The sequence below is a fragment of the Hemiscyllium ocellatum genome, chromosome 24 (assembly GCF_020745735.1).
Source record: "Hemiscyllium ocellatum isolate sHemOce1 chromosome 24, sHemOce1.pat.X.cur, whole genome shotgun sequence".
Classification (NCBI taxonomy): domain Eukaryota; kingdom Metazoa; phylum Chordata; class Chondrichthyes; order Orectolobiformes; family Hemiscylliidae; genus Hemiscyllium; species Hemiscyllium ocellatum.
Window position 1 is genome coordinate 59,373,940 of NC_083424.1, and position 13,668 is coordinate 59,387,607.

At 42.0% G+C, this 13,668-nt stretch overlaps 1 protein-coding gene across 1 annotated transcript in view; it reads right to left on the bottom strand.

Moving 5' to 3' along the window:
- LOC132827233 (glutathione hydrolase 5 proenzyme-like) overlaps positions 1-13,668 on the bottom strand; it is a 92,109-nt gene that overhangs the window by 6,745 nt on the left and 71,696 nt on the right. The window contains exons 10-11 of the mRNA XM_060843861.1: positions 10,379-10,497; positions 4,302-4,412 (exon numbers count right to left, since the gene is read on the bottom strand). Of these exons, the coding sequence (XP_060699844.1) occupies positions 4,302-4,412; positions 10,379-10,497 (230 nt within the window). The remainder of the gene's footprint in view (positions 1-4,301; positions 4,413-10,378; positions 10,498-13,668) is intronic.

The window sequence follows — 13,668 nt, forward strand, 5'->3', positions numbered from 1 at the left end:
AAAATTTTAAAAGTTGGAATATTTTTCTGGGAACAAGGATGGCATTGGGAAACAAGCTGAAATTTTATTTTCATGCATGCATTAAGATTTTTTGAACTGTTATATGTATGATGTAGAGGTGCCGGTGTTGGACTGGGTTGGACAAAGTTAAAAATCACACAACACCAGGGTATAGTCCAATTTGGGTAGATGTAGAATGGGGTCATAAGACACAGAAATTATAGCAAAAGATTACAATGTCATGCAACTGAAATAATGCTTTGTGCAAACTTAGATTGCTGTGAAGTCTTTAATCTTTTAGAATGGGTTGCAGGTACCAGTTCATTAATGTGTAAATCCTAGAACTTCTTTTAAATCACTTTCTCGAGATAACTTAAGGTTTTATTAAAAAAGGTGACATCTCAGTTCAGACAGAGGTTAATGTCTGTCTGTATCCCAGTCTTGAGTCAGACCGGGTTTATTTCCAAAGTGGAATTTACAAAATGTTACATGGATTGACTGCCTGCAGATTTTGCATCTTTTGAGTAAAATAAAATGGGTCTGTAAATATAATTCTGCAAATGCAAATTCACCCCATAGATTTATATGTGTGTCATGCGCGCACATCTAAGTCGAATGAATTAACGGCACAAATACAGATTAATGGGTATGATCTTACAGGCATTACGTAGAAATCGTTAAAAGGAGATCAGAGCTAGGAACAAAGCAATCTGGAGTTTTTGACTTTTAGAGAGGACAGACAGAATGCTAAGGGTGATGGGCAGCATTGTTCGTACGGGATGAAATAAATACGATAACAAGAAATGATTTTGAATCAAAACGTGTAGAACGCGTATAGATTGTGACAAGAAATAAAAAGGGAAAGAAGACATTGGTAGGAGTCATCTATAAGTCTGCCTAACAGTAGAGTAAATGAGGAGATTATGATGGCATGTAATAAAGACTTCAATCTTAATTAGATTGGCATTTTCAGATTGGCAGAGGTAACCAGGATGAAGAATTTATACAGTGTGTCAGGACAATTTTCTGCAACGATGCACTGTGGATACAATCCAGGATGAGGTTATTTTGAATCTGATGATGTATATTGAGAAAGGTTAAACAAGTGACGTCAGAGTAAAAGATCCCCGAGGAAGCACAGTGACCTTAACATGGTACAATTTAGCATTCAGTTTTAGAGGGCGGGGATGGCTGGAATGAACTGGGGAGAGCAGATTAGCAGCAAAGATGGGAGAGGAACAGTGGGGGACAGACATTTAACATAATTGTCATGTCTCAACAGCAAATTTATTCCAGGGAGGAAGAAGACCATAAATTAACCATAGTTAACCAGAGAAGGTCAATGTAGCATCATATTGAAATCAAAAACATATGATCTGGCTGGGATCAGGAGTAAACCAGAGGACTGTGAAAGATCTAAAAATTAACTAAAAAATGACCAAAAAGAAGATAAACTTTGAAGGTAAACATTCAAGTAATATAAAAAGAGGCAGACAAGATCTTCTTTAAATATAGCAAAAGGAAGAAAGGAACTAACATTAGCGTATCCAACAAGACTGCGGAAATGGCACTGAATCAGTCTTCACGTTAGAACACACCAACAGCATTTCCAGAGTAATCAAGGAGCAAAAGGAGGAGAGGAAACAAATACAATAATTATCCCTGGAGAACTGGTACTAGGAAAACTAACGGGGCTAACCTGAGATGCATCCTGGGATATTAAAGGAAGTAGTCACAGAGATAGTAATTGAACTGGTAGTAATGGTCCAAGTATCCAGAGAATTGGAAAACTTTCAATCTAACGTCTTTATTTAAAAATGGAAGGAGACAAAAAGACAAGTAACTATAGGCCAGCTTGCTAAACATATGTTATTGAGAAATTGTAAGAGTTTACTATAGCAGAGCATTCAGAAATACATCGTATATTCAAGCAGAATCAGCCTGGCTTCATGAAGGGGAAACCATGCCTGACAAATTCACTCGAATTCTTTGAGCTGGTAACAAGCAGGATAGATAACGGGAAAGCAGTCAATATTATATATTCGAATTTTATTTTCCTAAGGTATCATTAAGCAACTTAATAAGAGCCCATGGTGTTGAAAGTAGTATAATAGGATCGGTAGAGGATTGGCTAACCAATAGAAGATAGAGTGTTGGGAAAAGGGGGAATTTTGAGGATACCAACTAGTGGTGTGCCACAGAGGTTGGTGCTGAGACTACGAAATAAATGAAGAAGGAACAAGAGTAGACCACTCAGCTCTTCACCCTGCTCTACCATTCAATAAGATCATGGCTCATCTAATTTTAACCTTGACTCTCCATGCCTGCATATCCCTGATAATGTTCTAACCCCTGGATCATAAAGAATCTATTTGTGCCATAAAAATATATTTACAGTACATAATAATAACTTTCATTTAGCCAAGTTTGCAGATGACACTAAAATAGTTGGGAGCGCAAGTGCTGAGGATGACACAGAGTCTGCACAGGAATAGAGACATTTCAAGTAAGTGGGCAGACACATGCAGCTGGAATATAATGTGGGAAAATGTGGAATAATGCAGCTGGAATATAATGTGGGAAAATGTGGAATAATGCAGCTGGAATATAATGTGGGAAAATTAGATTACTTACAGTGTGGAAACAGGCCCTTCTGCCCAACAAGTCCACACCGACCCGCCGAAGCGCAACCCACCCATACCCCTACATTAACCCCTTACCTAACACTACGGGCAATTTAGCATGGCCAATTCACCTGACCCGCACATCTTTGGACTGTGGGAGGAAACCGGAGCACCCGGAGGAAACCCACGCAGACACGGGGAGAACGTGCAAACTCCACACAGTCAGTCGCCTGAGTCGGGAATTGAACCCGGGTCTCAGGCGCTGTGAGGCAACAGTGCTAACCACTGTGCCACCGTGCCGCCCAATGTGGAATAATGCAGCTGGAATATAATGTGGGAAAATGTGAGGTTTTGCACATTTGGCCAAGAACAGAAAAGCTGAAAATCCTTTACTAGGAAAGTCTCTAGAAAGCTCCAGCTCTGGTAATCCTTGCAGATTAATCACAAAATGCTCGCATCCAAATTTACTGGGTATTGTGGATGTCAAATAGAATGATCGCCTTCATTCTAAAGAAAATGGAGTATAAAAATAGAGAAAACAAAACAGTACGACATTCAGACGACAGTTTGAAAATGGTAATTAGTTTTAGATTGCTTATCTTTGGAAAGATATTTGGAGGCGGTTCACTGGGCTGATCCCAGAGGAAAGGTTGAGTGTGTACTCATTGGAATTTACTATTTAACCCACCTGAAACTTCAGATTAGATTACTTACAGTGTGGAAACAGGCCCTTCGGCCCAACAAGTCCACACCGACCCGCCGAAGCGCAACCCATACCCCTACATTTACCCCTTACCTAACACTACGAGCAATTTAACATGGCCAATTCACCTGACCCGCACATCTTTGGACTGTGGGAAACCCACACAGACACAGACACGGGGAGAATGTGCAAACTCCACACAGTCAGTTGCCTGAGGTGGGAATTGAACCCGGGTCTCAGGCACTGTGAGGCAGTAGTGCTAACCACTGTGCCACCGTGCCACCCACAACTTCTACCACCACACTCCAAGGATCAGGTTTTTTCAGCTGCTGTAGGTTTGCAATGTTAGTGAACTGTAGCAATTGTTTATCTAACTGAATATCCTGTTACACTACTTGAGAAGACTAGATGAGTGAATGGTGTAGTCTGACACAGAGCGACAGGCACACTATATTGGGTGCAAATTCCGGACTCTTTCTAAAGGACATTAGGGAAGCACTTTGGTTCTTATAACAGTCAGACAAGATTTATAGTTTTATTTCCATGTGTTATATATTGTAGAATTATTTCATAGCTTGTTGCAAAAATCCAATGCTATCCACCACATTACAGTACACCACTGCAGATGTATAGGAACTTGCTTTCATCTTGGAAAGCTGAAGGTCATACAGATGAAATGGTTAGCATCAAAATCCCACATAAATGGTGACCTAAGGAAACTCACGGAGAAGCCACCTAAGGGCTAAATCCAGGGGCTGGGGAAGCTTTGAAAGAAGTGCAAGTATGGAAGCTATAGGGTGGTGCTTTTACCCAAGGGAGTAGATCTGGAAATGAAGTCACATTTCTCGGTCATGTCCCTTCATAATGCTAAAGATAAGCAATTAATTTATGTCTTCATCTTTAATTGGCAATGTTTATGGTTCCAAGTTGTAAATCTTAGACATACAATATAATCTGTTAAACTTGGAACTTACCTTATCAAATTGATTTTCAAACTGTAAGACATTGTATGAATTCACATATAATCTTTCTTTCTCAATTGCTTTTGTCATGCTGAGTCCAAACCATAACTTGTTCATAATGATCTGGAAGCCAAGAAGAGAGAAGTCCACATCAATTCAGCAACACATTGTACACAGAGGAAGAAACAAAGGGCAGCAACACTAACAGAAAACATAAGGTGGATCACTATCATCTCCTTCTTGATGCTGAGGGTCAATATTTCCAATGCAGCTGAAGTGGTTTCCTTTTTCTCTAGCTGAGGGTCAATGACAAGGGAACATCTATTTCAACCGACACTGACAAGAGAGAGGTTAGTAAGGTAGGTTCTGAAGAAGTGTCAAAGAATTTGAAGTGTTGACTGTGTTTCTCTCTCCATGGAGGCTGCCAGATCTGTTAGTTGCTTATTAAAGGAGTGAGGTTAATACACATTAAGCTTTGCTGTAGGAGTATTTGAAATTGAGATTTTTTTTCACCTTTTCTGGGCAGACCCAGATGTTTTGACAGAGGAAGACAAAAAAGTAAATTAAGAGATTATGAGTCGTTGATGCTGCATTTCATATAATCAACTACAAGAAGTGCTTCATTGGCATTGTAAAACAGTTTGGGAGTAGTGAAAAGCAAGTTCTTGCTTTGATGTTGGCATTACAGCCATTCTGGCACAGTGGTTAGCACTGCTGTCTCACAGCGCCTGAGACCTGGGTTCAATTCCCGACTCAGGTGACTGACTGTGTGGAGTTTGCACGTTCTCCCCGTGTCTGTGTGGGTTTCCTCCAAGTGCTCCGGTTTCCTCCCACAGTCCAAAGATGTGCGGGTCAGGTGAATTGGCCATGCTAAATTGCCCGTAGTGTTAGGTAAGGGGTAAATGTAGGGGTATGGGTGGGTTGCGCTTTGGCGGGTCGGTGTGGACTTGTTGGGCCGAAGGGCGCAACACAAAGGGGTCATCATTCGAGTTTTAATTGGTGATTAACAAACACATTCTGAAGACAGGATGGTAAGGCAAAGATTAAGCTCTTCACATCTTTTTTGCACTTAATCACAGTCTTTCTAAATTACTGCCCACTCAGTCAACAACAATGACTTGCAATTGTTAAGGAATTTATTATTTTTGTTGAAAAGAAATATTTATTATTGTGTTGTTGTCATCAGGACAAACACAAAAAATGCCAAATTTCAAGCTAACACAAACATTTATACAACAGGCGTTAAGGACACTGATTATTTGGTAAGTTTCCTCTGAGTGACTAAAGTATTGCCATTGAGAAAGCAGCAAGGAACTGGAGGCTCCCAAACTCTTTGTGAAAGTTCTCTGGTTCTGGATGCAGCCTATAGTCTTCTGTTGCTTTCTCGATGACAATCAGGTGGTGCATGGGAGACAAGGAAGGTGCCTTGGAGGCCGGAGGGATGATGGAGGAGAAATGAAAGGACATGAAAGATGTGAGAATACATGGGGTGGGGGGAGGGGTCGATGAGGAACACTGATGGTGTGAAATGGCAGAGCTATGGGCCCAACTACAAGGAATTGAATTGGAATGAAGACCCAGTAAATAGAGGCAACCTTCTAAGGTGCCACCCTCCCTGTGTGCCTACCTCCATTGCCACACTGGGTCAGTATGGGACTTCTGCCCCAACACCTGGAGACTAAAATACCAGATGAGTGAATTGACTTATAAAAACCAGGACCACAATGTCAGGGAATAGCCTGATTTGTGTGTTCCTAACTGAACGGAAATATCTGACCACAGTTTTCATACGCGCACAGTGAAAGATGGTATTTCAGGGCTTGGTGGAACCAACGGTCTAGATTTACAATTGAGATGCCTCAGTAAAGGCCCAAAGTGTAAAATAGAAACATAGAAAATAGAAGCAGGAATAGGCCATTTGGCCCTTCTATCCTGCTCCCCCATTCAATAACGATCATGGTTGATCATCCAACCGTGTACCTGCTTCCACCTTCTCTTGATGCTTTTTCATTCCGTTAACCCTAAAGGCGAGATCTAACTCTTTCTTGAAAACATTCATGGTTTGGCCTCAACCACTAACTATAGCAGAGAATTCCACAAGATTAGAGTGGTGCTGGAAAAGCACAGCAGGTCAGGCAGCATCTGCTCCTCGGATGTGCTTTTCCAGCACCACTCTAATCTTGGCTCTGATCTCCAGCACCTGCCTAGAGAATTCCACAAGCTCGCTTCTCTCTGGATGAAGAAATTTCTCTTCACTTCAGTTCTAAATGGCCTCTTCTGTATTCTAAAACCATGACCCTTGATTCTGGAATCCCGATCATCAGGAAAATCTTTCCTTCATTTACCTAACTAGTACTCTTAGAATTTTATAGGTTTCTATTCGACTGCCTCCCCCCATTCTTCCAAACTCCAGTGATTATGGACATAACTGATCCAGTCTCTCTTCATGTATCAGTCCCGCCAAGCCAGGAGTCAATCTGGTAAACCTTTGTTGCACTTCTTCCTTAGCCAGAACATCCTTCCTCCGATAATGACACCAGAACAGCACACAATACTCCAGACTCTTGCTCTCACCAAGGCCCTGCAAAACTGCAGCAAAATATCCCTGCTCCCATACTTGAATCTTCTTGCTAAGAAGACCAATGTATCATTTGCCTTCTTCACCACCTGCCAAACCTGTATGTTTACTTTCAGTGACTGGTGTACAAGGTCACTCAGGTCTTGTTGCACCTCCCCTTTCCCAAACTGTCACCTTTCAGATGGTAACCTGCCTTCCTGTGTATATTACCAAAATGGATAATCTCACACTTCTCTACGTTATACTTCATCCCTGATGTAATTGTCCACTCACTCAACTCGCTCTCAAATCGCATGGAAGCATCCCTGCATCCTCCAAAGAAAAAGATGTAAATCAACAAATGATCGCACAATGCCAGACATGTTTTTAAAACATGTATTTTCAATTGTTAATGTTGTTGATTATAAAGTGTTCCATCACTGATGTTCTTAACAAGGTTGAATATTCATTTATTATTATATAATATAGTTCACTGAGATTTCCTAAAGTAAGCTCACATGTTAGTCAGTATTTTGCTATATAGGTAAAGACAGCATCAATTTTATCAGGTGTTGGCCATTCAGCCCATCCAACCTGCTTCTCTGTTCAAGAACATTGCTGACGATCTTCACAATACCACTTCCCTGCACAATCTTCATGTCCCTTAATATCACCAGTGTCCAGAAACCTATCAATTTCTGTCTTGAAACTGCTCAGTGATTGAGCTTCCACAGCCCTCTGCAGTGGAGAATTCCTCTGAGAGAAGCCATTCTTCCTCAGCTCCATCTTAAATGGCCGACCCGTTATGCTAACACTGTGTCCCTTGGTTCATTGTAGAATCCCGACAGTGTGGAAACAGACCCTTCGGCCCAACAAGTCCACACCGAAGAGTAACCCACCCAAACCCATTCCCCAACATTTACCCCTGACTAATGCTCCAAACTTACACATCCTTGATCATTATGGACAATTTAGCATGGCCAATCCACCTAACCTACACATCTTTGGACGGTGGGAGGAAACCTACACAGACACAGGGAGAATGTGCAAACTCCCCACAGACAGTGGCCCAATACTGGACATGAACCCAGGTCCCTGGAACTGTGAGGCAGCAGTGCTAACCACTGAGCCACTGTGTCGTCGTTCTAGAGGAAACATGCTATCTTTGTCTATTCTGTCATTTCTGTAAAAGTTCTATGAGATCACCTCTTATTCTTCAAAACTGTAGGGCATACAGGCCTCCTAAAATCTTAACTTTTGAACTCAAATCTCTTTAAAATCAATGTCAAAGTACTGTTTGCCTTTCTACTTGCTTGCTGCATGTGTATGCTGGCTTTTAGTGATTCTTGGACAAGCACACCCAGATACCCTTGGATACCCATACTTAAAGTAAAGCTGAAAATGTGTTGCTGGTTAAAGCACAGCAGGTCAGGCAGCATCTCAGGAATAGGAAATTCCTATACCCATACTTCCCAAACACTCACTTGTGGTGTCAGGTGTATAATTTATATATATTTAATATCACTTATTTTGAGCTTACATTTTTGAAGTTTGACCTAGTGGCATATGTTTTCGGTATTTGCGAACAGTATGTGACAGAAAAAATTCAGGAAATAATGGGTTTTTGTTTACGCTGCGAGAATGTTTCCAGTCAACAACCTTGGGATATACCCAAGGTTATAACAGGAAGCAGGGGGAGAGATTGCTGGGCCTTTGGTGATCATCTTTGCATCCTCACTGTCCACTGGAGTAATTCCAGGTGATTCAAGGGTGGCAAATGTTACTCCCTTGTTCAAGAAAGGGAATAGGGATAATTTTGGGAATTACAGACCAGTCAGTCTTACGTCTGTGGTGGGCAAATTATTGGAGACGTTTCTAAGAGACAGGATTTATGATTACTTGGAAAACCATAGTTTGATTAGAGATAGTCAGCATGGCTTTGTGAGGGACAGGTCATATCTCACAAGCCTTTATTGAATTTTTTGAGGATATGACAAAACATGTTAATGAAGGTAGAGCAGTGAATCTGGTGTACAATGACACAAAGATTGGCAGACTGGTGGATAGTGTGGTGGACTGTTGTAGGTTGTAACAGGACATTGACAGGATGCAGAGCTGGGCAGATAAGTGACTGATGAAGTTCAACCTGGAAAAGTTTGGAGTGATTCATTTTGGAAGGTTGAATTTGAATGCAGAATACAGGGTTAAAGGTGGGATTCTTGGCAGTGTGGAGGATCAGAGGGATCTTAGATTCCATGTCCAGAGATCCCTCAAAGTTGTCAACCAAGTTGAGAAGGTTGTTAAGAAGGTGTATGGTGGGTTGGTGTTCATTAGCAGGGGGATTGAGTTTAAGAACAGTAAGGTTTTGCTGCAGCTCTATAAAGCCCTGGTTAGACCACACTTGGAACAGTGTTTCAGTTCTGATCGCCGCATTATAGGAAAGATGTAGAAGCTTTAGAGAGGGTGCAGAGGAGATTTCCCAGGATGCTGCCTGGACTCGAGGGCATGTCTTATGAAGAAAGGTTGAGGGAGCTGGGGCTTTTCTCATTGGAGTGAAGAAGGATGAGAGGTGACTTGATAGAGGTGTACAAGACGATGAGAGGCATAGAGTGGTTAGTCAGAGAGTGTTTTTCCCAGGGCAGAAATTGTTATCACTAGGGAGCATTATTTTAAGGTTTAGGCGGGATGTCAGAGGTCAGTTCTTTACACAGTGTGTGGTGGGTGCATGGAATGCACTGCCAGTCGTAGTAGTAGAGTCAGATACATTTGGGACATTTAAGCAACTCTTGGATAGGCACATGGATGACACTAATATGAAGGGAACGTAGGTTAGTTTGACCTTAGAATAGGATAAAAGGTTGGCATAACATCAAGGACCTGAACTGTGCTGTACTGTTGTATGTTCTATGAACAAGGTAAACAGTTATGCATGAGGCTGTAGTTGAGATGGTCAGGGATTAATTTCTTTCTGTTTTGATAGGCAGAAGCATCCATTAACTTTTTTTTATTTTCAATTTGGGTGATTCTACAGAAGTTTGGCTGAAGATGGACCTGTAAGAAAGGGAACGTTGAAATTTCTTTGAGAAATAGATTATCTATGCATGAGGCATTGAGTAAAAGTAGTGGATGAGAAGCATTTGGTTAAAACCCTGAAAGGGTTATTTGAAGCTGAGAACATTTAAGCTTAATTGTATGAAGGCTCCAGAGAAGCCTGATGTTTCTCAATACTGCAGGTTGCAACCAAGTAAGTTAAACCCTTCAGGGTGATAGAGAAGGGAATTCTCTCTGTTGTGGCTACTGTAAAGGGGTGGCTTTGGGATTAAGGAGATTATATTTTTACCATGTATTTTAAAATATTTAAATGTGCGTTGCTTGTAAATAGTTTGCTTTATTCTTTTTTACCTTCATTTATTAATATTACTGAATTTCAATCATAATCCGACTAAATGCTGGGGAATGTCTTCTGGTTCCCTTTGTTCATACGCCTGCTGCAAAAATGAATCTTGCTTAATTCATCACACTCTACACTTACCTGTGCGATTGCACTGATAATCATACTCCCACCAGAACTTCCCACCGTCATGATAGATTTCTTGTTTTGTGATACTAATATGGTCGGAGCCATGGAAGAAGGTGGCTGCGTTCCTGCAACTGAGAATGACACAATTATACAATACACTATGTTAAAAAACACTTTGAAGAACAAAATACAACATGACCCAACAAAGCTTTTACTTTGCGCTGACTGTTGCCAAGTGATTTGGCCTAGAGACTGAGACGCTCCACTGTATTCTTGCACATTTAGTGCTGCCGTATCCCCAACCTCATTCAATGCTGAGATGGAGATTCTTAATCCAGAAGAGAATCAAAGTCTATGGGGAAAAGACAAGAAAGTGGAGTTGAGGATTATCAGATGATCAGGATGATTTCATTGAGTGGTGGAACAGAATTGATGGGCTGAGTGTCCTACTTTTGCTCCTATCACTTATAGTCTTGTAGCAAGGTCTGGTTTCCTCCTTTGGGGTGTCCACATACTTGCATTTCTGGACTGTGTGTGTGATAACCCTTGTTCCTTGCAAGAACCAAGAGTCTTTCAACATGAGGAAGCTCTTGTGCTGCAGTTACCCCAAGATACTACCTAATCAGGAGTCATAGAACATGGAAACAGGCCCTTCAGCCCAAATTAGTCATGCTGACCACTCAGCTAGTTCCAATTGCCTGCATGTGGTCCATATCCCTTTAAACCCTTCCCATCCAAATGTTTTATAAATGTTGCTATTGTACTTGCCTTAACTACTTTCTCTGGCAGCCCATTCCATATACACACCATTCGCTGTGTGAAGAAATTGCCCCTCAGGTCCTTCTTAAATCTTTCCTCTCTCACCTTAAACCAATGCCTTCTAGTTTTCAATTCCCCATCCCTTGGAAAAAGATCATCTACATTCATCCTATCTATGCCCTTCATGATTTTATACACCTCAATAAGGTCACCCCTCATTTTCCTATGGTCCAAGGAATAAAGTTCTATCCTGGCCAACTTCTCTCTATAACTCAGGCCTACTAGCCCTTGCAATAGGGAAGCAAAACGTGTGGCACTGGAAAAGCACAGCAGTTCAGGCGGCATCCGAGCAGCAGGAGAGTCAACTCTTTGGGCATAAGCCCATAATCAAGAACGTGGTGGGGAAAGGGGGCTGAAAGATGAATAGGGGGGTGGGTGGGGGTGAGGCTGGGGGCAGGGAAGGTAGCTGGGAAGGCAATAGGTAGATGAAGGGTGGGGCATAATTGTGACATTACTGATGAAAGGCCTTTGTCTGAAATGTGGAGTTTCCTGCTCCTCGGATGCTGTCTGACCTGCTGTGTTTTTCCAGCACTTCTCTAACCTTGACTCTAATCTCTAGCATCTGCAGTACCCACTTTCGCCTCAGTAATTGTGCTAAGTCAGTGGGGAGGGTGGAATGGATAGGTGGGAGGGAAGATTGACAGGTACAACAGGTCAAGTTATGCCCGAAACATGAACTCTCCTGCTCCTCGGATGCTGCCTGACTTGCTATGCTTTGCCAGTGCTACACTTCTCGACTCTAGTCCTGCAACATGCTTGTAAATCTTCTTCGTACTCTTTCCACTTTAACTATGCCTTTCCTATTACAGGGTGACCAAAACGGTACAAATATCCCAAGGGCGGCCTCACCAATCACTTATACAATTGTAACATAATGTCTCAATTCCTATGTCAGTGCCTCAACCAGCATGCGAAATGCCTTCTTCACCACCCTGTCTACCTCTGATGCCACGTTCAAAGAATTATGTATTTGTACTCTGAGGTTCCTTTGTTCCACCACACTCCTCAGGACCTTCCCATTTACTGTAGGAGTCCTACCTCGGTTTGACTTTGCAAAGTGCAACACCTCACACCTGTTTGTATTGAATTGTATTTGCAAATCTTCAGCCCACTTCCCCATCTGATCAAGATCCCTCTGTAATTTTTGATAACCTTCCTTGCTATCAACAATACCTCCTAACTTTGTATCATCCGCAAATTTACTAATCATGCCTTGTACATTCACATCCAGATCATTAATGTGACTAACAAATAACAAACCTCCCAACACTGACCCTTGGGGCACAACACTCGTCACAGGCCTCCGGTCTGAGAAACAACCTTCAACCATCACCCTCTGTCCCTAATCTAATGAGCTAGCTCTCCCTGGATCCCATGTGACCTAACCTAGCCATGTGACCTAACCTTTATAACTAGCATGCCGTGTGGCTCCTTGCCCATGTCCATACAGACAACATCCACTGCTGTACTCTCAAGTATCCTCTTTGAAAACCTCTAAATGATTTGTCAGACATGACTTCTCATGCACAAATCCATGTTGACTATCCCTCATTAGACCTCGACTATCCAAATGTTGGTCACCCCTCAGTATCCTCCCCAACAATTTGCTTATCGCTGATGTTAGGCTCTTCCATTCTTGCCATTGTCATGTCAGAAGAGTTTACGAACTGATCATCTACCCATTTACACATATCATGATATACCTCCCTTTGATCATCAAGTCCTGAAGTGGGACTTGTTCCTGAAGCTTCTGAACCAGAGGTATGTGCATTACCCCCTGCACCTCAAGCCCTCTCTGCCATTCAGCTAACTTAACCCAGACTGTGGAAGGTTTGGGTTCAGCCTTCAATGTTTTTTTCCTGGGCTTGCACTTATTACTGGAGCTGTGTTTAAAATATTAAACTCAAAAGGAACAGTTATCTTGGCTGGCTTACACGTTATCCCTCTTGCTTTCCAGTTGGCTGTGCTGCCTGCCCAGTAATAATGGTTGGGATGTCCACTCAGGGCTGGAGAGGAACATGGAGTTGGAGAGGGGAGATACCAGTTAGCATGGTCAATGATACAGTCTGGAAAAAGAAAGTGGTTGTGTATAGCCTGTATATGGAGCTAGGCAAATTAGGAAGCAGAACCTCAAGTGATATAATCTGCATGAGTACATGAGCCACATGCAAATTGGCAGGTCGCTCCCCCAACACACAACCCCGCTCCCCCACCCCTACTCTTGAGGATTAGCGGTACAATTCCAGAAACAGCAATAAATCAGGAAATGGAAGCAAAGGAGGAACTCTGGAAAATCAAGCCCATAGTAAATTATTGGAGCTGTTGGCTGATAACTGCCCAGAGCCTGATGGATTTCAAGACAGCTGATGTATTGGTTGCAATTTTCTGAAGATCACTAGATTTGAGGTTAATTCCTTTAGATTGAAAATAGCTAACATAACTATTTTAATCAAAACATGAGGGAGGTAGAAAGCAGGAAACCA